At 39.8% G+C, this 24,273-nt stretch overlaps 1 protein-coding gene across 3 annotated transcripts in view; it reads right to left on the bottom strand.

Annotated features, from left to right (window-relative positions):
* Positions 1-24,273, bottom strand: part of PTPN21 (protein tyrosine phosphatase non-receptor type 21) — a 78,699-nt gene that overhangs the window by 34,083 nt on the left and 20,343 nt on the right. For all 3 annotated transcript variants that reach the window (XM_032878584.1, XM_032878585.1, XM_032878583.1), the window contains exons 3-8: positions 12,865-13,034; positions 5,913-6,010; positions 4,145-4,212; positions 3,286-3,356; positions 806-893; positions 311-399 (exon numbers count right to left, since the gene is read on the bottom strand). In XM_032878584.1, the coding sequence (XP_032734475.1) occupies positions 311-399; positions 806-893; positions 3,286-3,356; positions 4,145-4,212; positions 5,913-6,010; positions 12,865-13,034 (584 nt within the window). The remainder of the gene's footprint in view (positions 1-310; positions 400-805; positions 894-3,285; positions 3,357-4,144; positions 4,213-5,912; positions 6,011-12,864; positions 13,035-24,273) is intronic.

A 24,273-nucleotide genomic window follows, 5' to 3' on the forward strand; every position in this document is an offset into this window, starting at 1 on the left:
GAGAGACTTGTGGGCCATTACTAGTTGAGGTACTAAAAACTGTCACCAGGAGGAGCCACCCACAGTGCACAGAAGGACATAAGAAAGTACCTAAAGGGGCGCCTGGGTGGCTCAGTGGGTTAAAGCCTCTGCCTTCGGCTCAGGTCACGATCCCAGTGTCCTTGGATCGAGCCCCACATCGGGCTCTCTGCTCCGTGGGGAGCCTGCTTCCTCCTCTCTCTCTCTGCCTGCCTCTCTCTGCCTACTTGTGATCTCTGTCTGTCAAATGAATAAATAAAATCTTAAAAAAAAAAAAAAAAAAAGAAAGTACCTAAATACCACAGGAGGCCTTCCGTTCTTGTGTTTCACAAAGATCCCTTCAAGACACGCTCCAATGCATATGTCACTGCCTTGGCTATCCTGGAAGGAGAAAGCACAGAAAGCAGCAGTCCGGCAGCAGCCGCATGACAGCTGTGACAACCACGCCCAGTTCCCTGGGCTGGTTTCCCAGACAGAAGATGCTCAGAAGACCTACACTGGAGGGCAAAGTCTGAAAGGAATCAAGGCATCACCTTGTCAATAGGTATGAAAATAGGAAGCCCTGGGCTCCTTAAGGAACTCGACTTCAAGAGCATTTCAAAGAACAAACTGCCAAACAGGAATGTGTTTTACTGTGACATTTTGGTCACAGGATCTCGCTTTCAAGTTTGCAGGCTTCTGCACATCTCCAGTCTCTGCACGGCAGGGTGTCCCCTGGGCCTCCCCGCTATCCTCTCAGAGCTCTCAACATTAATCTGGAGAGCCCCGGCCTCCGGGCTATGCTCACCTTTGCAGGGTAGCTCTCTTCTCCGTAGCCATCCATTCTCTCTACCTCCTGCATGTACAGCATTTCCGCATCAGGAGCGGTGAGCCTTCTGCAACCCAAAAGATGTGAGATCGATCACCAAACCAAAAATGGAAAAAAGAACAAAAGGCAATTCTAAAAGGCTACATACCAATTTTGCATTAGACCTCCACAAACATTTTGGTTTTTAAGCATCTGAAATTCATTATACCGATCCATCAACATCGACTGAAAACCAGCTATGTGCACAGCACAGTGCTGCCTGCTAAGGGTTAGTCATAAAGATCCTCTCCCTGTACTTCAGGCAGGCAAGGGGGACACAGGAATAAAACTCCACAAAAATCTTCATTGAAAGGTGGAATTCGTTCTAAACCATTCAGTAACTGCTCATTATCCAAAATAGTAGGCAATACTAAGCCTCATGTGCTAAATGCCAAATGACTGATCCAGGAAATGAGGGTTAGAAGACTATAAATGACAAGGATGGGTAGGAAGGCCATGTGGGGCTCAACTACAGGGAGACTTGCCTTCCTGGCCTCATTCTCTGCTGCTTCTCCACGTCCACAAGGCAGCCCACACCGCATCTAAGCCATGGTGCTCCCTCATGCCTCCTGACCTCTGCGCACATGCATCCCTCTTTCCAGCACACCTGTCACTCACCCGTGCACCTGATCAATCCCTAATTATCTTGGAAGAGTTGACCTATGTATCACTCCTCTGTCGGCTCCCGTGATTGCCCCGAGTCTAAGTCAGATGCTCCTGCTCAGTGCAGACCCAGCACATTCTATGCACACCTCCCCCACTGCACTCATATCACATTGTTAGTTTATAATTACTATCCCGGTAGGTTGTCCTGCCTACCCCTTACACTCCAAAGCAGGGAATACATTCTATGATGGCAGGGAATTCTATTTATCTTCATGCCACAGCATCCAGCCTCACACAGAGCAATAGTACTAAGCTATCTTTTTATTATTTTTAAAGATTTTATTTATTTATTTCAGACAAACAGAGTCTGTGTACAAGCAGGGGGGAGGGGTGGAAGCAGGTTCCCTGCTGAGCAGGGAGCTGGAGGCAGGGTTCAATCCCAGAACCCTAGGATCACAACATGAGCACTAAAGATAGTTGCTTAACCGACTGAGCCACCCAGACACCTCCTAAACTTCCTTTTTAAAAAGATACACAAACGAGTACATGCAAGTAACAAGAGATAGGGTGATGTGTGCCTGAAGGATCTATTATACTAGTGAGGAAAAAAAAAGGTCCATTTGGGACAGTAAAAAGTGAAGCTGGAAAGGCAGGATGTGACCAACTTGGGGGAAGCCTTTAATTGCAGCGCTAATGAACTCAGGCTAGGGGACAGCCAGAGAAGAATCATGAACACTTGGGAAGGAAAGGGAGGAAGATGAAAAGAAAATGATATTTTAAGATTAATCTTTAGTGAGCAACTATATGGATTTGAGTGGGGAGAGACTAAAGACCAAAGGTTATTGTATTTTTTTAGATTTTATTTATTTATTTTACAGACAGAGATCACAAGTAGGCAGAGAGGCAGGAAGAGAGAGAGAGAGAGAGGGGGAAGCAGGCTTCCTGCAAAGCAGAGAGCCTGATGTGGGGCTCGATCCCAGGACCCTGGGATCATGACCTGAGCGGAAGGCAGAGGCTTTAACCCACTGAGCCACCCAGGCTCCCCATCCAAAGGTTATTTTTAATGCGAGGGGATAAACAACAGGATATAATCAGATAGACCTGGGTTCAAATCCCATCTCTACCCCATGTAACTGTGGGCAAGTGATTTTAGTCTTTTTGAGCTTGGTTTCTCCAATCTGTAAGAAGAGAGTATCGTTTACCTTAAAGAGTGGTTATAGGAATGTAATGTAATGGAACTGTGTGGTACTTGGTTTAGACGGAGACTAGCATCCTCTGGGGGGAGGCTTTTTCTCATAGACGACACACCCAGATGCATTACCAAAGAAAGTCCTTACCGACCCAGAAGCGCGGGTCAGGGCGATAAGCACTCTGACACAACAAGCACTGTGTCAGAGCGCCACAGCTCTCCCCATAGATTCCCGAGAAGAAAGTAAACAGCTTCCAAAGGTGGGCGCGGGGGACGGGTGCGGTGGGAGACGGAGGAGAAAAACCCCATGGGTGCTGCACCATCAAAGGAAACAAGCCTCCCTGGTCTTGCACTAACCCACACGGACTATGTTACCACCAAACCCTTTACCACAGGGAGTGAAGCAGACTACGGCTCCCACTTCTCCCCGCATCCTCGCCGGTAAACACCGCTACTAAGCGAGCTGATACCGGGACCTGCTCGGAGCAGCCCCCCGCGCCCCACCCCAATCGCAGTCCCCGCGGCAGCAGTGGTAAAGCGCCAAGGGTCCCTGTGCCAACACCGAGCTCACAGTCAGCCCCGCTTTGCTTCCGGACTCTCACCATTTCTTATTTCTCAGCGTTACCTGTATTTCTGATGCAGTAAGGCCACTTTTTGGGTTGCTTCTTCCAATACTTTTTCATCTTGTAACCACCCCTGAGGAGAACACGCAGCCGTAAGTATGTGAAGTATGTGAAGAAGCCACTGACTGTTAGTGGCTCTCCTCGCTCTCGGGCAACATTCGGACTAGTGTCGGTCTGTGGGGCGTTTGCTGAAGCCGGTGGTCATGACCTTGCTAAGGAGCGAAGTAGCTTCTGCTCAGGAGCCAAACACCTGCCCTGCCCGCCGTGCCCTCCCAGTTCCTCCCGGAGATGTTCCAGCTGCCTTCTTTCAGGCTGGTAGTGCCCATCAGCCATTCTGAGCCCCGCACAGCCTGGGCACTCCCTGGCTGGCTGTGTGGATGCTCAGAAGAGCATCGTGCCACCTCCCTTGGTTGTTCCAATGCGGTTCTCCTGTCGGTCACATCCGTCGTGCCTTTAAAAAGCAGACAGCGCTCTCTTCTTGCCATCTACTTTTTACACTGCTACTGAGAAGCCACACTCATTGCCACGGAACTGTGAGATCTTGAGCCTTCAGGTAAAAGCAAAACGTCTGTGTGGTTCCTCAGAAGGTGGAAGGGAATCTCTCTCCTAGACTTACACCCAAGCACAAAACAAATGTCTCTGGCTGCAGCCCAGGGAATGCACACCCTTCCCTCTCTGTGGGTTTACAAAGACTGGTGACTACGACAAGGGAAGCATTTACACTTGAGTTGTTTATAAGAGTCAACTGTTTTAGCCCTATTCCAGCCTAGCCAGTCTACCATACAGACTTCATTTCAGGGGTTATTAAGGATATGGAAATAAACTATTGATAAAAACCCCAGTGTCAAAAGAAGTTCTTACCACCGGAAACAAGGCAAACTTCTGAAGAAAGTCCTGGGATTCATACTGATCAAAGTCACCAAAATCAGCTATACAAAATGACAAATATTCATGTCAATTATATTTAATTTGCACAGGAAGCATGCACAACTGAATTCAATATGCAGAATATAGATGGTAGGCTTATGATTTAGAGGTCAAATATGCCTTACAGCTATATAAAGTGTGTATTTCAAAAAGTCTTTTTAAAAATATTAATTAGGTAAATTCCTGTGTTTGACTTGGAAAAATGTCTACTAATAAAATGAAAAAATAAGTTACAAACTGTATGTATTATGATCTAATTTCTAATAATTAACAAAGAAACAAAATCTGCCCTATAATCACATGTGCTTACTTATTTATGCACAGGAAGATGTCAGAAAGAAACCAAACTGTTCATAGCAGTGATCACCTCTAGGGAATGGAATCACATCACTTCAAGATGTATCACTTCAGGTGTAAATAAATATTTAGAGATTGTTCATTATTAAAAAAAAAATGACAGCTCAGCAAAGATCTTATGAAAAACTCTTAAAGCCAATGATTATTCTGATTAAGTTTCAGTTTCCAAGATTAAATGCCAGTTATCATTTGAAATAATGCCCCATCATAAGTCTTCCCAAAGTACATACATACAGGTAAATACATATTGACTAGATATGAAAAATAACAGAACCAAACAATTCAAAATTGTTTGTGAAATGCAAAACTTTATCTATTATGATTGACAATGCCCTATAATCCAGGACAAGTGCATAAGAAAGAAACCCAATAAATGAGGTATACTTAGAGTATAAGTGAACAGGAGGGCCCCGGGTGGCTCGTCAGTTAAGCACCCAACTGTTGATTTCAGCTCAGGTCATGATCTCGGGGCCCTAGGACTGAGCCCTGCATCAGGCTCCTCACTCAGCAGGGAGTCTGCTTGAAGATTCTCTCCCTCTGCCCCTCCCCAGCCCTCTCTCAGCAAAAATTAATAAACGAATCTTTAAAGAAAAAAAGTATAAGTAAACATAACCTCATCAACCTCACTGTTTGAATTTTCTTCCTAAAATACTACTTAGCTATAGATCAAGTCCTTGAACTAAATATTAGTTAGCTATAGATCAAGTCATTGAACTCTGTGTGTGTGTGTGTGTGTGTGTGTGTGTGTGTGTGTTTCTCTAATGTTGGTCTATTTGCTCTGTTGACATATGCTACCAGGCTTAACCTTCCAAAGTCTCTTATTTCACAGAAGTAACCCAAATTCATTTTTTCCTGCAAGAAAACCGATTTCACCAATACATAAACACCTCTATAGGAAGTCAGTCACTTTAAGAATCCCTTGCTGTTTTTGTTATAACACACATTTTTAAAAAGATTTTATTTATCCATTTGAGAGAGAGAGCAAGGGAGAGAGAGAGTGCGCAAGAGGACATGAGCGGTTGGATGGGGCACAGGGAGAGGGAAAAGCAGACTTCCTGCTGAGCCTGGAGCCAGATGAGGGGCCCCATCTCCCAGGACTCCAGGATCATGACCGGAGCTAAAGGCAGACGCTTAACTGACTGAGCCACCCAGGCGCCCCAACACACATTTTTTTTTTAAAGATTTTTTCTTTTTTAAAGTAATGTCCACACCCAACATGGGGCTTTAACTTACAACTCTGAGATCATGAGTCCCGTGCTCCACTGACTAAAGCAGCCAGGCACCCTGGTTATAACACACATCTTAATCTGATATATGTATTACATCATCAACTGTCATTATTTACCTTGAACAGCCAAGCCTGCTAGCTGAATTGCTTGTTCTAATGTACAAGGAATGTTTCCTTCCAAGATATCTTTCTTCAGCTGCAGATAATACTGATACCTACAAAAAAGTCAATTTTAAAAAGTCAGTATCAATATGACCTCCAGTGGAGATGCAATGCATTTTACAGTAATTTGGTAGAGGACCATAAATAGTCAAAGAAAAACTTAACCCCAGATGGCTTCAAAAAATGGCAAGAATGCCACTGACCATATCTATACCTACACACACATACACGGGCATGCACGTGGGCACAAACACACAATGTAATCAATTTGTTGAGTCCCTTATGCTTAGTTGTAGTTATTTCAAAGCTACAACCACCTAGAAGACAATTGGTCACCGTTCTAATGCCCTGTAAGACAGTTCCTACATTTTGTTCTGTTTAGTTGGACACAGACAATCCATGGCCAATCTCTACTTTAAAAACTCTGACTATTAACCCAGTAATACAAGACTCTGATAGAAATTACTTGTTCTGGGTGCCTGGGTGGCTCAGTCGGTTAAGCAACTGCCTTCAGCTCAGGTCATGATCCCGGAGTCCTGTGATCGAGTCCCGCATCGGGCTCCCAACTCCACGGGGAGTCTGCTTCTCCCTCTCACCTTCTCCTCGCTCATACTCTCTCTCACTGTCTCTCTCTCACTGTCTCTCTCTCAAATAAATAAATAAAATCTTAAAAAAAAAAAAAAAAGAAATTACTTGTTCTGATCAAAGTCAGAACTTCCCTAGCCCTAGATAGTAAAACCAAGAGAAAATGCTTCCTGATATTTCAGATCAGGCTCTTATTAAAATATTTTTTGATGAACTCTCCAAAAGAACAGCTGCTATGATGCTTTCTTAATATTCTTGTAATGTGGGTTTACTTCTGTTTACACTTTCAACCTCTGGGGCACAAATTACCTGCACAAGCTTTAGTCAAGCAGATCTAGTGAAATTCCAGCTCCCCAATGTCGCATGTTGAATGAACTTGGGCAAATCTGTGGTTTTAATGATCACCAGTAAAAAAAGGGTATGGTCACCCCTTCGCAGGGTCAGCAGTGTTTCATCTGTATCACGACTCTATTCTGACAAAGTTCTACAGTGACTTATGCTGCCTTCCTTTTATGTATTCATGTAACCTGTAATTCCTAGGGCCTACTACACGTCAAGCATTGTTCTAGATGCTGGGGTTCAATGGTGGATGAAGATCCACTAATGCTCTGCTGTACAGTCAATAGGGCCATCTTGAATCCAGGATGTCTCCCAGATTTGGCATCTGTGAAGTACAACCTAGTCGCTGTTCATCCTGGAATTCCCCTTTCATCATTTCATAGGTTTCCTAATATCATTTTTTTATTTTAGCTAGCTCTGAGGTCTCCATTCTTTGTTACCCAAAAACCTCACCAAAACACCATCCATTCAGATAAGAATATAGATCCAACTTATCCCCTTCTGCCTGCTAGTAGCAGAATCGATCCATTTCCCTCAACTGAGAAGCAGAACGCTGATAGCTCTGGGATCTTGTCAAAGAAGAAAACTTCACACCTTCTACGAAGCAGCTCCTTTCAGAAGCCTATTTAAAGAAGATTGTACTGAGAGAAGTCTATCTCTTGAACGTGTCATCCACATACACCACTCTAAATACTCCAGGTTCTTTCCTTAAACCAAATCACTGGGAAGCAACATACCTGGACCAAGTTAACTTAGTCTCCCACAGACATGTGCTATTTTTTGGTGTGGGTTTTTTTTTTTTTTTCTTTGCCTTGTATTATAATTTTTTATTATAAGAGTTGATTCCATTTGCTCTCAAATGTTCATTGCCGGTTCAATGTCTTTTCTATAAAATCCCACCTGAAAATTTCCTTTTGAGTGATACACCAAGAAAATCTGTCACGTTCAAACCATAACAGACTCTTAATCTCAGGAAACAAACTGAGAGTTGCTGGGGGTGAGGGGGTTAGGGATGGGGTAGCTAGGTGATGGACACTGGGGAGGGTCTGTGCTATGGCGAGTGCCGTGAAGTGTATAAGACTGATGATTCACAGACATGTACCCCTGAGGCAAATAATACATTATATGTTAATTTTTTTAAAAAGGAGAAAAAAAAAGAAAATCTGTCATGTTTGCAAACTGATATGCTTTTTATCAGATAAAGGATGATGGGACTCAGAATATTCCTTCTTTTGCCTTGACTGCCATGAAGCTCAGAGTTAGAACCCAGGCACAGGCACACCGCTTCCCCTCTCATTACCCTCTTAACCACCAGCTCCACCATATAATGGAAGCTACTTGTACCGATGAGGTGCCAAAGCTCAGACGTGAAGGGATATGCTCACATCCGCAAAGGTAGCCTCAGCTGCAGTTTGAATCCAGGTCAGGACGGCCTCAAAGTGCATGTCTTTAACTGTCACAAATCTCCAGTTAAGGACTTTTCTAGTATTTTTATCACATCTCTTTGTTTTTTTATCCTAGGGTCCATATGAATACAATGCTTGAGAGCAAGGACTCAGAAGGCAGCCTGCTTGAGTTTAAAATCCCAGCTCCAGGGGCGCCTGGGTGGCTCAGTGGGTTAAAGCCTCTGCCTTCGGCTCAGGTCATGATCCCAGGGTCCTGGGATTGAGCCCCGCATCAGGCTCTCTGCTCAGCGGGGAGCCTGCTTCCCCCTCTCTCTCTGCCTGCCTGTGATCTCTGTCAAGTAAATAAATAAAAAAACTTAAAAAATAAAATTAAATTAAATAAAATCCCAGCTCCATACTGGCAGTGTAACTCTGGGCAAAATATTTAGCCTTTCTGTGTTTTGGTTTCTTCAACTACAAACTGGACAATAATACCTACTTTGTAGGACTTGTTGTGAGGATTAATGAATGGTTAAATATAAAGGGCTTAGAACAATGCCTGATATAGAGTAAGAAAGGGAAATGGTTGCTTTTATTATTATCTCATTGTATTATTCCCAAAATCCTTTAATGGAAGCAAGCAGGGTGTATGTATATATATGGATGTGCATACATCTCTATATATGTTTATATACATGTATGTATATATTTAAGTATTTACATGAAAGGGCCAAGAAATTTTACTTCAAAGGCATTATCAGTTTCTGTGAACACTTTTTGTTAAAATGATAATATGTCGGTGAGGCTAAGGATGGTTTACAAATATATTTTTTCAATGTTTATTACAAAAAGAATTAAAATACAACGCAGCAATAAAATGTAACATGCAAACTTTTATTCCTTACAAACACTTCTGAATTCAAGAAACTGCACATCTTAATTCAACAAGCATTTCATAAATTTGCCCAAAGTCAAATGCTGATTAAAACTAAATAGATGTTTTATCTAAATCTTACCAAACTATCAACTTTCTAATATAAAACATTTTTACACAAGAAATATTACATTGAGTAATTATAATAAATTAGGTTGCCCCATTCTCCCCAATAGAAATTTCAAATAATATATATAGAAATGTAGTCTTTTTCCTTTACTTGTTTTTCTTAGGCTAGTATTAGAAGGTTAATGTGGAAGTATTGGCATTTTTATGTTTTAAGTTTTATTATGGAATTTTTGAAACAGATATAGAGAGAACAAGTCCAGTGAACCCACACATCCTTATCATGCAGCCTCAAACATCAACTTGACTCATGCCTTGTTCTTCTACCGTCTCTCCTTCCCCACCCAAGTGTTTTATGTCAAATCCCAGATATCACAGCACAGTACTTAAAATATTTTAGTATATATCCGTAAAAGGTAAGCTTTAAAAAAGAACACACACACACACACACACACACACACGTTTTTAACATACCCAATAAAATGGACAACAATGTCCTAAAGTTACCCAGTACCTGGTCCATATGCAATTGTTGTGATTGCCTCAAAAATGTATTTTTTTAAATATTTTAAGTAATCTCTACACTCAACATGGAGCTTGAACTTATAACCCTGAGGTCAAGAGTCACATACATGCTCTACTGGATGAGCCAGCCAGGCTCAAAAATATACTTTTACAGTTAAAAAAAAAAAAAAAATCAGTATCTAAACAAGTTCCAGGGCACCTGGGTGGCTCAGTTGGTTGAGCGATTGCCTTTGGCTCAGGTCATGATCCCAGAGTCCTGGGATCGAGTCCCACATTAGGCGCCCAGCTCCATGGGGAGTCTGCTTCTCCCTCTGACCTTCCCTCTCATGCTCTCTCACTCTGTCTCTCTCTCTCTCTCTCAAATAAATAAATAAAATCTTAAAAAAAAAAAATTCCACAGGCCACATTCGATTGACAGTTCTGTCTTAATTTTGAAAAGAAAAATTCCTCCTCTTTATGTTTATGTCATTTGTATTCAAAATAGTGTGATGGGTCATGTAGAATTCCCTACATTTTGGATTTGTCTGATTGCACTCTTATAGGGTTATTTAACATGTTCACCTGGTCTCTGATTTTTGCTGTGAACTGTTAGGTTCAGGTCAGTGTTATCTAACAGAACTTCCTGCAGTGATAAAAGTGATGTCTATCTGTCCTGTCCAATATGGGAGCCATTAGCCACATGTGGCTACTGAGTATTAAAATGTGGCTAGTGTGACTGAGGAACTGAGAAGGCGTCTTAAAGGAACATGACTTAGCTGAGACTGGAACCCATTTTATCCCTTTGCTGCCTGGAATACGAATGTGATAGCTAGACCTTCTCTAGAACTCTTTGACAATGAGATTTCATAGCGAATGGAAAGAACATGCTGAAAAACGCAGAACAGTAAGAAAGAACATGGGTCCCTGAAGACTTTGTGGAGCAGTACAGGCTCGGTATGGCTGACCTCTGGACTTCCTTTAAGAAATGAAAGATATTTACGGCTTTTGTTACATGCAGCCAAACTTCATCAACAACTTCTCTAACAGGTTTTCTTACACCTCATCGATGTGCACTCCTACTGACTGAATCTACCAGGCCCACTCTCCCTCTCCTTCCTAGAGCTAATGCCTTTGTTCGGGTCCACATTCTAGAATAATGTCTAGTTTATAGCATATACCTACCTAACTGGTCTCCTAACTATACTGCCACCTCTAAGCTGCCTCTCATGATGGGTGACATTGGTAAAATACAAAAATCATCTTTCCATTCCGTTAAAATTCAAAAATGTCGGGGCGCCTGGGTGGCTCAGTGGGTTAAAAGCCTCTGCTTTTGGCTTAGGTCATGATCCCAGGGTTCTGGGATCGAGCCCCACATCGGGCTCTCTGCTCAGCAGGGATCCCCCTTCCCTTCCTCTCTCTGCCTGCCTCTCTGCCTACTTGTGATCTCTCTTTCTGTGTCAAATAAATAAATAAAATCTTAAAAAAAAAATTCAAAAATGTCTTTCCTCATTGTACCATGACTTTATGACTAGGACATTCCTATTTTTCAAATCTCCTCTCTCTGCTTCAGGTAGTATCTGAAATTTCTGGAAAACATCAGTGACTTTCATTCTCTCCCCTACTCTGCACAAGCTAATCCCTCTAACTAGAAAATTCCTCCTGAAGTTCTTGTTCCCCCCACCTGCCCCACCCCTAGGAATCTAGCGTTAATTAAAGCATTTATCATCATAATAAACTGTAATTGTTTATCTACATGGGCTGTCAGTTCCACCAGACTCTGAGTGACTCCTCCAGGGTAGGATTAAAGCCTATTCACTTGTACATTCATCTCCCAGGTAAGGAAGCTGGTTCTTACATCACACCATATTATATACTCAACAAATGTTTAAATAAATGAGTCAGTGATCAGTTGTTATTTTTCCTCCTTGGTTCTACTTCTCCCATCAATATTTTTATCCCATCTCAGTTTTATAGTCAGTGCATATTTATCCCTACTACCTGATTCTTGCTTCTTTGGTTTTCTATCTTCTTGCAATAATTAACTGGCAAACTCAGTACTCGAAAAGAACATTACACAAACACAGGGCAGTACCAGGTTCTCACTATCTACAGGGCACTGTGTTAGATACTGTACGAAAGGTAAAGCTAAAGAAAACAGAGCTTTAAAATCCAAGAAAAAGATAACTTATGTACACAAATAACTATAACAAAAGGCTGTAACAACTTTCATCTTAACACAAGTACAAGCAAACTGTAGGGCAGTCCAGAGAAGGCAAAGCTCATTCCAGCCTAGGGACCACAGAAACTTCAGGGAGGAGGTGCCTTTTAAACTAAAATTCAGAGGATGAGTAGGATTCCAGTACATAAATACAAAAGATCTAGAACCCAAATATGAAAAGGCACACGGCATGTTCAGGGCACTCTAAGTAGTCCGGCTTGGCTGAAAAGTAATACTAAATAGGGTTCCAAAGACAAAGTAGTGGTGGATTTGGGAGAATATGAAAGGAAGACTCACGGATCCCAAATTTTATTCCTTGTTTTTTGGTTTGTCCTCAAGAAACAAACAAACAAAAATTTAGTTCTTCTATCCCACTCCTTAATATGCTCTTCCCTTTCTGCCTTGATCCCTTCTAAGTGCACTTATTGGCCTCTTGTTGTACCCTCCCAACTATGTACAGAATATACAGCGCCTGCAGTCGGAGAACTTTAAGAACCTTTCTGCACATTTCCCTGAGGAAAGAATACAGATTCTGAAACTTTCTAAAATTTCCTCTCATTTCAGTGTTACGAAGACCAGAAACAACCAAACGAACAAATTTGAAGAGGGCAGCACTACAAGAGGAGTTCACAGCCCAGAAAAAAACATCATCTTCCCCTTTAATGTCCAGTCTGTGCGAAACTGTAACTCTTGCTCCGCACAGGGAAGCCCTCAGACAACCACAGACCGCGGCCACCATGTAATCATGTGGCTGCACATGGGTGCCGGAGGCCACCGTTAGTCTGATCTCCTGACCTTAACCTCAGTGTCCCTCGGTGTCCCTTTTTTATCTCACTAAGAGTGTTTCCTAAAAACAGAGAGCGTGTTATTTCTCACCTGGTAATCTCCTGCTGCAGCTGAGAAACCGAAGGCACATAAAACACCACTCCAAAATAGACAGTCGGTTCCACAGCGTGTTTATCCAGCTGCTTCTTGAGAGGTTTTTCCAGATCTACCCACCGGCGCTGGTTTTGCTTGTTGTGGTACCAGAGGCTGAAGTAAGTAATCTGGAAAGAGGGAGAGTCACTGATGGAGGCAGACATGTACAAGAGAACGTCTATTCTTCTCACTGCTCTGGTCCGTGACCTGGGACCAAGTGACATCAGTCTCCTATTGCTTCTCTTCTCAAAAAGGGACAATACAGAAACCCGAAGAAAAGACGCAAGACACCGCCCCCCATATATATCTAGATACATGCAGGAAAAAGAAGTGAAAAGTCAACTACTCTTGCAGACTGTTTTTTGAACTCTGCACAGAAAAATGCATTCACGACCTAGACATCAGAATGTAGCAGGTGCTACACCATTTTACAGAGTTTTATTCATATACTGAATAAATGTTTAGTTTTAAAATTGTCAAAATACTAAATGTATCATAATTGGTATTTTATAAGTACAGTTGGGGTTTTCTCTAGAATACTGATCAGTGTTAATCCAACTTCTCACTACTCTTGAATTTGGCTTCTTACATAAATTATTTCATGTAAATATTGTAAATTCTAGAAATATAGGTACAACTGCAACTCTTCTTTGCCCCCCCAAATTTATTAGATACAAATTTAACGCAATCATAACTTTACAGTGGTAATTCTCACATATACACAAACACACAAAAAGCTCTACATAGAGCAATAAGATATCACTTGAAGGTTTAAAAAAATGCCCAGATATTAGCACTTAGATTGCACCTGCTGTATAATGAAACTGTTCACGGAAATCGATACTAGCTCTGGGCTTGGTCAAGCTGAAAAGGTTATTAATGCACTTAAGCATTAAAATGACAGCCTCAGGACACTGCTAATATTTATCTCAAAATCAGTTTACACATCAAGGCAACTGGAAAAATTCCCTGCTTTGTTCTAGACTCTAGAGCAACACAGCCGAACAGAACTTTCTATGATGATGGAAATATTCTGTCTCCCAGTATATCAGCCACTAGCTGCCTGTGGCTATCGAGCACCTGGAATGTTAGTGCAGCTGAGGAAATAAATATTTAATGTTATTTAATTTTAATTGACTTAAATTAGATAGCTGCAAGTCTCCAGTGGCACTGTATTGGAAAGTACAGTTTTAGAGCAACAATAAAACAAGAAATAATAATATTCGGGCTATATTTTTAACCTATAATCCTCATTCAAATAAAAAATGACTTTTTAATTTACAGGTGAAAAGAGGATACAAACATGCTCTTAATATTCATTTCATCTTACAACTTTTTACAAAGGAAGAACTATAGCTTTAAAATGAGTCTCTTAATCAAACAAACTCGACAAAAGTGAGGAATGTGTCCATTTCCCCTTTATAACCAAAGACCCAGAATGGTGCAGGAATTCAGTATATTTTGTTGAAAGAACGAGTATTCCCTGGCTTCTTAGTTGTCACCCAAGCCATTATATATGAATGAAATATTCTGAACATTTCCTATGTACCAGGTTTTGTCCTAAGAAGGACAATAATTTCGTATATCAAATCACCACCACTACCTCATGAAACAGATATGTGTGTGTGAAACTCTAAAGCCAGTGTTTGTCTAAGGATTGTCCCTGGACCACTTCTACCAGAATTACCTGGAGTGCTTCTTGAGCTCTCCAGAGCTATTCAACTCCCAAGTAATTCCTATGCCCATTGGTGGGTGAAAACCACTGCACTACAGCACACTGCCCCCCTAGAGTTATACAGGAACTGGTGTATGAACAACCTATCCTTGAGAAGCTGCACAGAAGTCAACTTTTGAAAATCCACACATACTTTAATATAGCAGAAAGTCTGCGTCTTATTGTGAACTATTTTCTGAAGTTATAATTATCTTTATAAATTACACGTTATCTGTAAGGATAGAGTATCTATTACATTTATAGAAAATGGATACTATTACTTCTTTCTTTTGAACTGCAACTTAGAGAAAAGAAAAGTCTCATTTAACAAAAAAACTGATACTTAAAGTCTGAAGTCCTGGGTTTAATTACCAATTCTCACTTGCTAAACTGGGAGGAAGAAAAGTCAATCAGACCAATTCCATTTTCCCAAATGTAAAAGGGGGTAATAATAAGTGTAAGTAATATCTCCTTCACACCTCCATCGTGGAAACACAATACCAAACTTAAATGAATGTGTTTTGCCACTAGAAAACCACTATATATTTTTTTAGATGTTTATTTATTTATTTGAGGGAGAGAGAGACAGAGATAGCAAGAGAGAGCACAAATGGGGAGGAGAGGAAGGAGGCTCCCCCCTGGGGAGGGAGCCCAACGCCTGTCTCAATCCCAGGACCCTAAGGATCATGACCTGAGCTGAAGGCAGACGTTTAATGAACTGAGCCACCCAGGCATCCCTAAAAAGATTTTACTTATTTATTTTAGAGAGAGAGAGAGAGCAGGGGCAGAGCATTACAGGGAGAGGGAGAGAAAGAATCTCCACCAGACTCCCTGCTGAGTGTGAAGCCAACACAGGACTCACAGCCCTGAGATCACCTCCTGAGCTGAAATCGAGAGTTAGACACTTAACCAACTGAGCCACCCAGGTGCCCCGAAAAGCCACTGTATTTTCCAATGATTATTTAGTTTCACCCACTCTACTAAACATCAACAAAATAAATTATACACCCCCCCTCAAAAATAATTTTCTAATTACTTCCATTTATATGGACTGATTACAACACATTTTGTTAACTGTATTTATGTTTTGTGTTTCATCTTAGAATTGGATTGAATGTGGGGCGCCTGCATGGCTCAGTAGTTGGGCCTCTGCCTTCGGCTGGGATCGAGCCCCACATCAGGCTTCCTGCTCAGCAGAGAGTCTGCTTCCTCTCCCACTCTCCCTGCTTGTGCTCTCTCTTTTGCTCTGTGTCTCTCTGTCAAATAAATAAATAAAATCTTAAAAAAAAAAAAAAGAATTGGATTGAATGTACTTTGTTTGGTCTATAACACATACTATTGTGTGTTAACTTAATTCTACAAATACTTATTTTTTGCCATTAAACCAGAAAGCTGGGCATCCCTTAGGATCTAAAACTATTTGGGTCACAATAGTATGTCACTTTTAACCAAAATTAAAACATCTTAAAAATACTCTTTGTTTATATTACTTTTCCCCTAAAATATATTTGGACTTCAATGCTCCAAACACAAATATCTAAATAGTTATAAAACTGTAAGTTTACTATAGAGGTGCCTGGCTGGCTCAGTTGGTAGGCATGCGGCTCTTGATCTCAGGGTCATGAGTTCAAGCCCCACACTGGGCATGGAGCCTACTTTAAAAACAACACAGGCAAAAACACTATAGGTTTACTATATAATTTGTTGTTGTACCTTGTGAACCAATCATGAGATAATTAAAAGAAGAAAACCTGAATAATCTACTGGCATTCTAAAAAAGTACCTTCTAAAAGAAACTAATTCTTAAAATATGCTAAAAGTTTATTTTAGCAATGCATTTATACTCATGTCACATATAGATAGAAAATCAAATAGAAAGGGAAATACATTTGTAAAATTACACCATAATTAGTTTTTTATGAATTATGTATCTTATAAAAGAGTAGCAAGGACTTTATCTAATTGTACAAAAGGCTGAAAATAATAGATATACCAAATTATTTGCTGATCAGCTATTATATTTGTGGAAAGTCCAAGGTTTTGGACATTTGAACATTAACTGATTATATGTAGTAAAGTATTTGCTTTGGTACTTGCTCTTGCATTCAAGTTCTATCTAAGAAGTAGTTAAGCCTAGCCAAAATCACATTTATATCTTGTTAAATATTCCAAGGAGGTATTATATTTCTAAAATTGCCACTAGAGGGATGCCTGGGTGGCTCAGTCAAAGCCTCTGCCTTTGGCTCAGGTCATGGTCCCAGGGTCCTAGGATTGTGCCCCACTTTGGGCTCTCTGCTCAGTGGTGAGTCTGCATCTCCCTCTCCCTCTGTGATCTTTCTTGCTTTTGCTCATTCTCAAATAAATAACTTATTTTTTAAAAATAATGAATTAATAAAATTGCCACTAAGAATGCTTACATACACATGGGTAACTAAAATCTCATAACACCATAATCCTTGGATTCGGTGCTTCCTTACAATTTCTACACATATATAATGAAATAACATCTGATTGCCTGAGATTTTATGACTACAATACAGTTTGTTTCTAAGATGGATAGGTAGAGTTTGAGCAACAAAATGTCATTAAATTCTCATCAGGCATAAAATTTTCTGTACAAGTCCATTTTGGGGGCTTTGCCTTAGATAACAATCTTGAGCATCTGGATAATTAGTTTTTCAAAATAATTTAAAATCCATCCAAAAAACAAAGTGGGGGGGATCAAAGAAGAGGGGAGAATATCCCTACCTCATCTATAGGACAGCATTATCCACATGCCCCAAACAGACAAAAAACACCATTAGAAAAGAAAACTATAGGCTAGTATCTTTTATAAATACAGATATAATAGACATGAACTGAATCCAACAACATATCAAAACGATCATACACCACAACCAAGTGGGATTTATCCCAGAAATGCAAGAGTAGTTCAACATACAAAAGAATCAATGTAACATATTGTTAATATGAAGGGAAAATACATAATTTTCTGAATTGACACAAAAAAGACTAGAGCTGGGGCACCCCGGTGGCTCAGAGGGTTAAACCTCTCCCTTCAGCTCAGGTCATGATCTCGGGGTCCTGGGATCAAGCCCCACATCAGGCTCTTTGCTCAGCAGGGAGCCTGTTTCTCCCTCTCTCTCTCTGTCTGCCTCAATGGCTACTTGTGATCTCTCTCTCTCTCTCTCTCTCTGTCAAATAAATTAAAAAAATCTTAAAAAAAAAAAAAAAAACCTAGAACTAATAAACTCAGCAAAGCTGAAGGGTACAAAACCAACATGCACAAATCAGCATGGATTCTACACACCAGGAATTGCAAAATTTAAAAATAAATTTTAAAAAATGATTTAATATTCTAAAACTGATGGTGGTGATGGATGCACAACTCTGAATATGCCAAAAACCACTGAGTTGCATGCTTTAATGGGTGAATTGTATGCTATGTGAATTCTATTTCAATAAAGCTTTTAAAAGTTATTGGTTAAATGAAAAAAAAAAGATTTCACTTATAATAGCATCCAAAAGAATAAAAATTCTAAAAATAAATGAAGTGAAAAAGTTTGTATACTGAACAATATAAAACATGGCTGAAAGAAATTATTGCTATTGTTTTTTAAGTAGGCTCCATGTCCAATGTGGGGCTTGAACTCATGAGCCTGAGATCAAGAGTCAAATGCTTTCCTGACTGAGCCAGCCAAGCACCCCTTCACTGCTGAAAGAAATTAAATGAAAAGACATCCTGTGTTCATAAACTGTAACACTTAATATTATTAAGATGGCAAAACTATCCAAAGTGATCTACAGATTCTTTTTTTTTTTATTAGATTTTATTTATTTATTTGACACAGAAAGAGAGATCACAAGTAGGTAGAGAGACAGACAGAGAGAGAGGGGAAAGCAGGCTCCCCGCTGAGCACAGAGCCTGATGTGGGGCTCGATCCCAGGACCCCGAGACCATGACCCGAACTGAAGACAGAGGCTTAACCCACTGAGCCACCAGGCACCCCGTGATCTACAGATTTAAATGCAATGCCTTTTTTCAGAGAGAGCAAATTCTCGAGCTCATATGGAATTATTAGGGGCCTTGAGAGCCAAAACAATAACGAAAAAGAATAAAGCTGGAGGACTCCTATTTTCTGATTTTAAAACTTACTATAAAGCTACCTTAATCAAAATAATGAGGTACTGGTATAATAGAGACACATAGATTAATGTTATAAAATTGAGTCTAGAAATAAACCTGTGCATCCATGGTCAACAGATTTTCAGCAAGAATGCTAAGACCATTCAGTGGAGAAAGAAGAGTCTCTTCAACAAATGGTTCTAAGACAACCAAAGATCAACATGTAAAACAAAAGGGGTGCCTGCGTGGCTCAGTAGGTTGAGCAGCCAACTCTTTGATTTCGGCTCAGGTCATGGTCTTGGGTGATGGGGTCAAGCCCTGCATCAAGCTCTATGTTGGAAATAGAGCCTGCTTGGGATTCTCTCCCTCTCTCTCTGTCCCTCCCCCACTCACATATACACATTCTCTCCCTCAAAACAAACAAACAAAAAATGCAAAACAATGAAGTTAGACCCTACTTCGCACAATATATAAAAATTAATCAAACTGAATCAACAACATAAATATAAGAACTAAACTGTAAAATTCTTTAGAAGAAAACAGAGGTAAATCTTCATGATCTTGAATTTGGAAATGGATTCTTATGTATGACACCAAAAGTATGAGCAAAAAAGGAAAAAAATGGATAAATCTGACTTTTTCAAAATTTAAAACTATGTTTATCAAAGGACCAAATCAAGAAAGTAAAAAGACAACTACAGAATGGGAGAAAATATTTGCAAATCATATTTGATTAAGGGTCTAGTATCTGGATATATGAAGAACTCTTATACAATAAAAAGCCAGACAACTCGGGCGCCTGGGTGGCTCAGCTGGTTAAGTGACTGCCTTCGGCTCAGGTCATGATCCCGGAGTCCCGGGAGCGAGTCCCGCATCAGGTTCCCTGCTCAGCAAGGACTCTGCTTCTCCCTCTGATCGTCTCCCCTCTTATGCTCTCTCTGTCTCTCTGTCAAATAAATAAATAAAATCTTAAAAAAAAAAAAAGCCAGACAACTCGATTATAAAATAGGCAAATGACTTGAAGATACTTCTTCAAAGAATATAAGCAAATAGCCAGTAAGTACATGAAAAGATGCTCAACATTTTTAGTCACTGGGGAAATGCAGTTCAGAACCACAATAAGATACTACTCCGTACCCATTAGGCTGGCTATAATTTAAAAAATAAAAAATGTTGGTGAGACTGTGGAGAAACTGGAGAACTTATACATTGCTAGTGGGAAAACAAAACGGTTCAGCCACTATGGAAAACAGTTCAGCAGTTCCTCAAAAGGTAAACATGCAATCATCATCGTCATTTGAAAAAGTCTAAGGAAAAAAAATGAGCCAGAAACAGATGGATCTAGCCAGGAGTTAGTATTTCCTATTTCCCAATACCTATACTTAGGTCAAGATTTTGTACAGTTTAGACAATATCTGGAAACTCTCTGAACATAACTGAATTAACACAAAATAGGCAAAAAAGTGTGTAATGAAAAACATGTCAGTCAGTTAAGTATATGTTCCCAACAAAAAAGAAATTTCTGTTCTCCTTTATGAACTTTTTTTTTTTCTTATTCCATGTTTTTAATGAGTTAAGTTAACTGGTTATCCAATTCAAAGTAGGTTAAAAGATGACAAATTAAAGGAAAAAGGGTTTATTAAATAGCATGTTGACAGCAGCAGGAAATGATGGGTAATACTTTCTCTAGCAAGAGAAAGCACATACATACCAACAAAAAACCTTTAAAGAGAAGTTATAAAGAATCACAAAAGCACTGTAGTCTGGAATTATTTATCAAAGGAACAAACTGTAAACATTAGTCATGTATTTAACCACAACCACAGTTTTTCTTTTAAGATGAATAGAGAAGTTTATAAATCCTTCCAAAGACTGGCATTAAAAATAGTTGTTTGGGGGCACCTGGGTGGCTCAGTCGGTGGGACAGCTGACTCTTTCCATTTCGGCTCAGGTACTGATCTCAGGGTCTTAGGATGGAGCCCTCCACCAGTTCCCACGCTCAACAGGGAGTCTGCTTGAGGATTCTCTCTTTGCCAACACATCCTCCCCTCCCCCACTCATGCTTTCTCTAGTAAATAAATAAATCTTTTTTAAAAAGTTGTTTGAACAAAAGAATCTTGGTTTTGGGGCAAAGTTATGAAGATTGCTTCATTTCCCAAAAGTGATTAGAAAAATAATTTATTGTATATTACAACTTCACAGACTTTAGCCAATTAATTGAGATTTTATTACTTCACTTATAAGTGCAACTGCATTTTCCAAAGCCATGAAAGAGATTTCAACTTTTGCTGTTTTGGTACCTGTGGTTATTTAGATTTTCTCTAATGGGCTATGCCTGCAATTCCAATAGCAGCCACTAGCTCCTCCTAACGCCAAGAGCGCCCGACTGATGTCACAAGCCTCCATCTCCAGTCCTGGCTCCGCCCCTTACCCCTCCTGAGTGAGCCAGTCCCTGAGTCTGTTTCTTCATAGGGAAAATAACGTGTACCCTGCCTTCTTCAGAAAATCGTGGTGAACTTGGTGAACTTTGCAAGTTATCACTGTGCTGATAAAAGTTAAAAGCACTCTTGTTACATTTGCTCTGAGTACATTAACTCAGCAGATAGGATCTCTCCAGGTGTGACTGAGAAAATAAAACAAAACTTGAGTCAAGCATGCTTCTTCCTTGAAAATATGACTGACCAAATAATAGCCAAATTTCTTCCTTTATTTATCTTTTTAAAAATATTTATTTATTTGAGAGAGAGAGCACACAAGCACGAGTTGGGGGGGGGGGGAGTGGCAGAGGGAGAGGAAATCTTCAAGCAGACTCCCAGCTGAGCACAGACCAGAAAGCAGGTCTTCGTCCCACAACCCTGAGATCGCGACCTGAGCCAAAGGCAGACACTTAAGTGAGCCACCCAGGCCCTCTTCTTCCTTAATTTAAAGTTAAGACATGTTTTTTATTTCTTTTTTTCCTTTTTTAAAAGAAATATAAAAACCTTAGTACAGACAAGCCCCATGTGCCTTGAATCTCAACTATTATTACCAATTGTTTCTTGGTCTAGGATACTTTCCCAGAATCATGTGTCTTCTTTTGAGTTCAAATCTTTGGGTTATCCATGCCTTGTCTTATTTATAGGCTTGGTTTAATTATAATAAAAATTTCCTCATAAACCACTCTTTAATTATTGGCTTTTGGTTCAAGCCTCACACAGGCTCCTTATCTTACTTCCCGGTACCTTTCCTTGATAAGAAACTTTACCTCCACATAGTGTCTCTTTCTCCACAGCTCTCTCTACTCTCACTGGTGACAGAGGAAGCTGATCTAACCTTTGGGAAACTCATTCCCGTAAAAGATCCTAAACCACTGAATTCCAGTAAAGCGTTCTAGCATCCTCTAGATCAATGCTCAATTATCACTGAACAGATTTTTGTGAAATTTCTCCACTGTCGAATACTTTTATCCTCACCCTTTCTTTACTATTTTGTTCTGAACATGTCAGCAGTTTTCATAAAGTTATTCAATAATATCTTCATTGTTATTTAAAAGTTTTCACAGCTACTCCCCTAAAATGATAGATACTTGTGCCTGCTGTGTAAACTACAGTAAAAAACAAAAGTTATACTTACAGAACTTGCCATCTTTTCAGACACAATATGGCTAACTTCCTTTAAATGAACAAATATTTACCCAGAGAACAAGGTGATTTGATAATTAAGCTTTTTGTTCAGAGGGAAAGACAGTTTACAAATTGTTGAGCTTAGGTAAAAGGCATCCCCCAAATCACAGTCATTTAAAGAGACCCAAGCTATTATAAGCAGGTCCACATCTTGTCAGAATGTAAACCCTTTTCTAATCCTCCAGTCATTTCTTGTCTAATTATTTTAAGAGTCTTTTAGTTGTACTATTTTTAAAGCAGAGCAAAGGGACACACGATTTAGCTGGAAGGTTTTTTAAGCCACTGATGCACTGAGTTTGATAAAAGTTAATCCCATATAAAATTGCAACTATAATTTTATCCTGATGCTTTTCTTAGACTAGGCAGAAGTCAGAAGACTTTTCATCAGGAAAGTGATGAGAGGAGATAGATCTAGATAAAGCCTATCCGAGGTAGAGATCATCTAACAAGGGTAGTTAACAAGTATTAACCTAATTCAAGCCTGGAGCTTACCTCTACACTGAGTGTGCCATAAATAATGAAGCATTGTACCTCTTCCTTTTGACAGAGAGTATGGTGGTCATGGTGCCATAAACAGTGTTTTTTCCCTCGTCTGTTTAATTTTCTTCCATTTTCTTCTGTCCTTAGTCAAATAACATATTATCTATTTTTGTGGTTAAGGTGATAACACACAAGATCACTATAGCACATATGAGGACTAAGAAAACAACAATCAAAAGTACATTTTGGTCTTCTCATTACACCCAAACTTTTACTAAACTGAAGTTCAAGTAACTGAACTCCTCGAATGGCCAGATCTTTGTTGTTGCAGCATTCAACTTTTAGGAAAAGAGTCAAATGATAAGCTAATTTTAGGGATATATTGAAAGAAAGTCTAAAGCATGAAATGGAATCACTATTTACATAGATGACCTCTTACATATTTTCTCTTTACAATCCTGGACAATGAGATGCTAGGAAGAATACAGTGATCCCCAAATACAGTAAAATCATTCTTCTAAAATTATGTTATACTGTGAGGCGACTCCCTGGCTCAGTCAGAAGAGTAAGCATGTGACTCTTGATCTCAGGGTCCTGAATTTGGGTGCAGAGATTACAAAAAGTAAACAAACAAACTTTAAAAAAAATATTATACTCTACTTTCTAAAAAAATGGACTGTCTTTTTTTCTCAAGATTTTATTTATTTAGGGGCGCCTGGGTGGCTCAGTTGGTTAAGCGACTGCCTTCAGCTTAGGTCATGATCCCAGAGTCCTGGATCAAGCCCCACACCAAACTCCCTGCTCAGCGCAGGGCCTGCTTCTCCCTCTCCCTCTGCTGCTCCCCCTGCCTGCGCTCTCCTGCTGTCAAACAAATAAATAAAAATCTTAAAAGAATTTTTTTTATTTATTTGAGAGTGAGAAAGAGAGAAAGCATGATCTGATATATAGATATCTATATCTATATCTATATCTATATCTATATCTATATCTTATCCCAACGAATTCCCAGGGGATAAAATGTTTTTAATATTAATATTTTTCTGAACTCCTCTTTTTTTTCCTATCTTGTCTTGCCAGACAGTGAGTACTGTGAGCAATATTTCTAGAAGTTGTAACTATATAATATAAAAGTGAAAAGGAAGAACTGAAATGAGCTTATTTATGAATAGCTGCTTATATTTCTAACATTCACTTTTGTCAGGTTGAAATTATTGTTGTATCCTGTTATCTAGATATGGGTGTGATGTGGGGAAGGTGGAACCATAGAGAGATAAAGGGAATTCGATTTTAGAACTATAAATGAATATGGGCCTAAATACATTTTAATGAAGAATCAAATCAATGTTCATTTGAATTGCCTGAAAGAATATTTCCCAACTATTTTC

The sequence above is a fragment of the Lontra canadensis genome, unplaced genomic scaffold, assembly GCF_010015895.1.
Source record: "Lontra canadensis isolate GAN:19392208 unplaced genomic scaffold, GSC_riverotter_1.0 scaffold64, whole genome shotgun sequence".
Lineage (NCBI taxonomy): Eukaryota > Metazoa > Chordata > Mammalia > Carnivora > Mustelidae > Lontra > Lontra canadensis.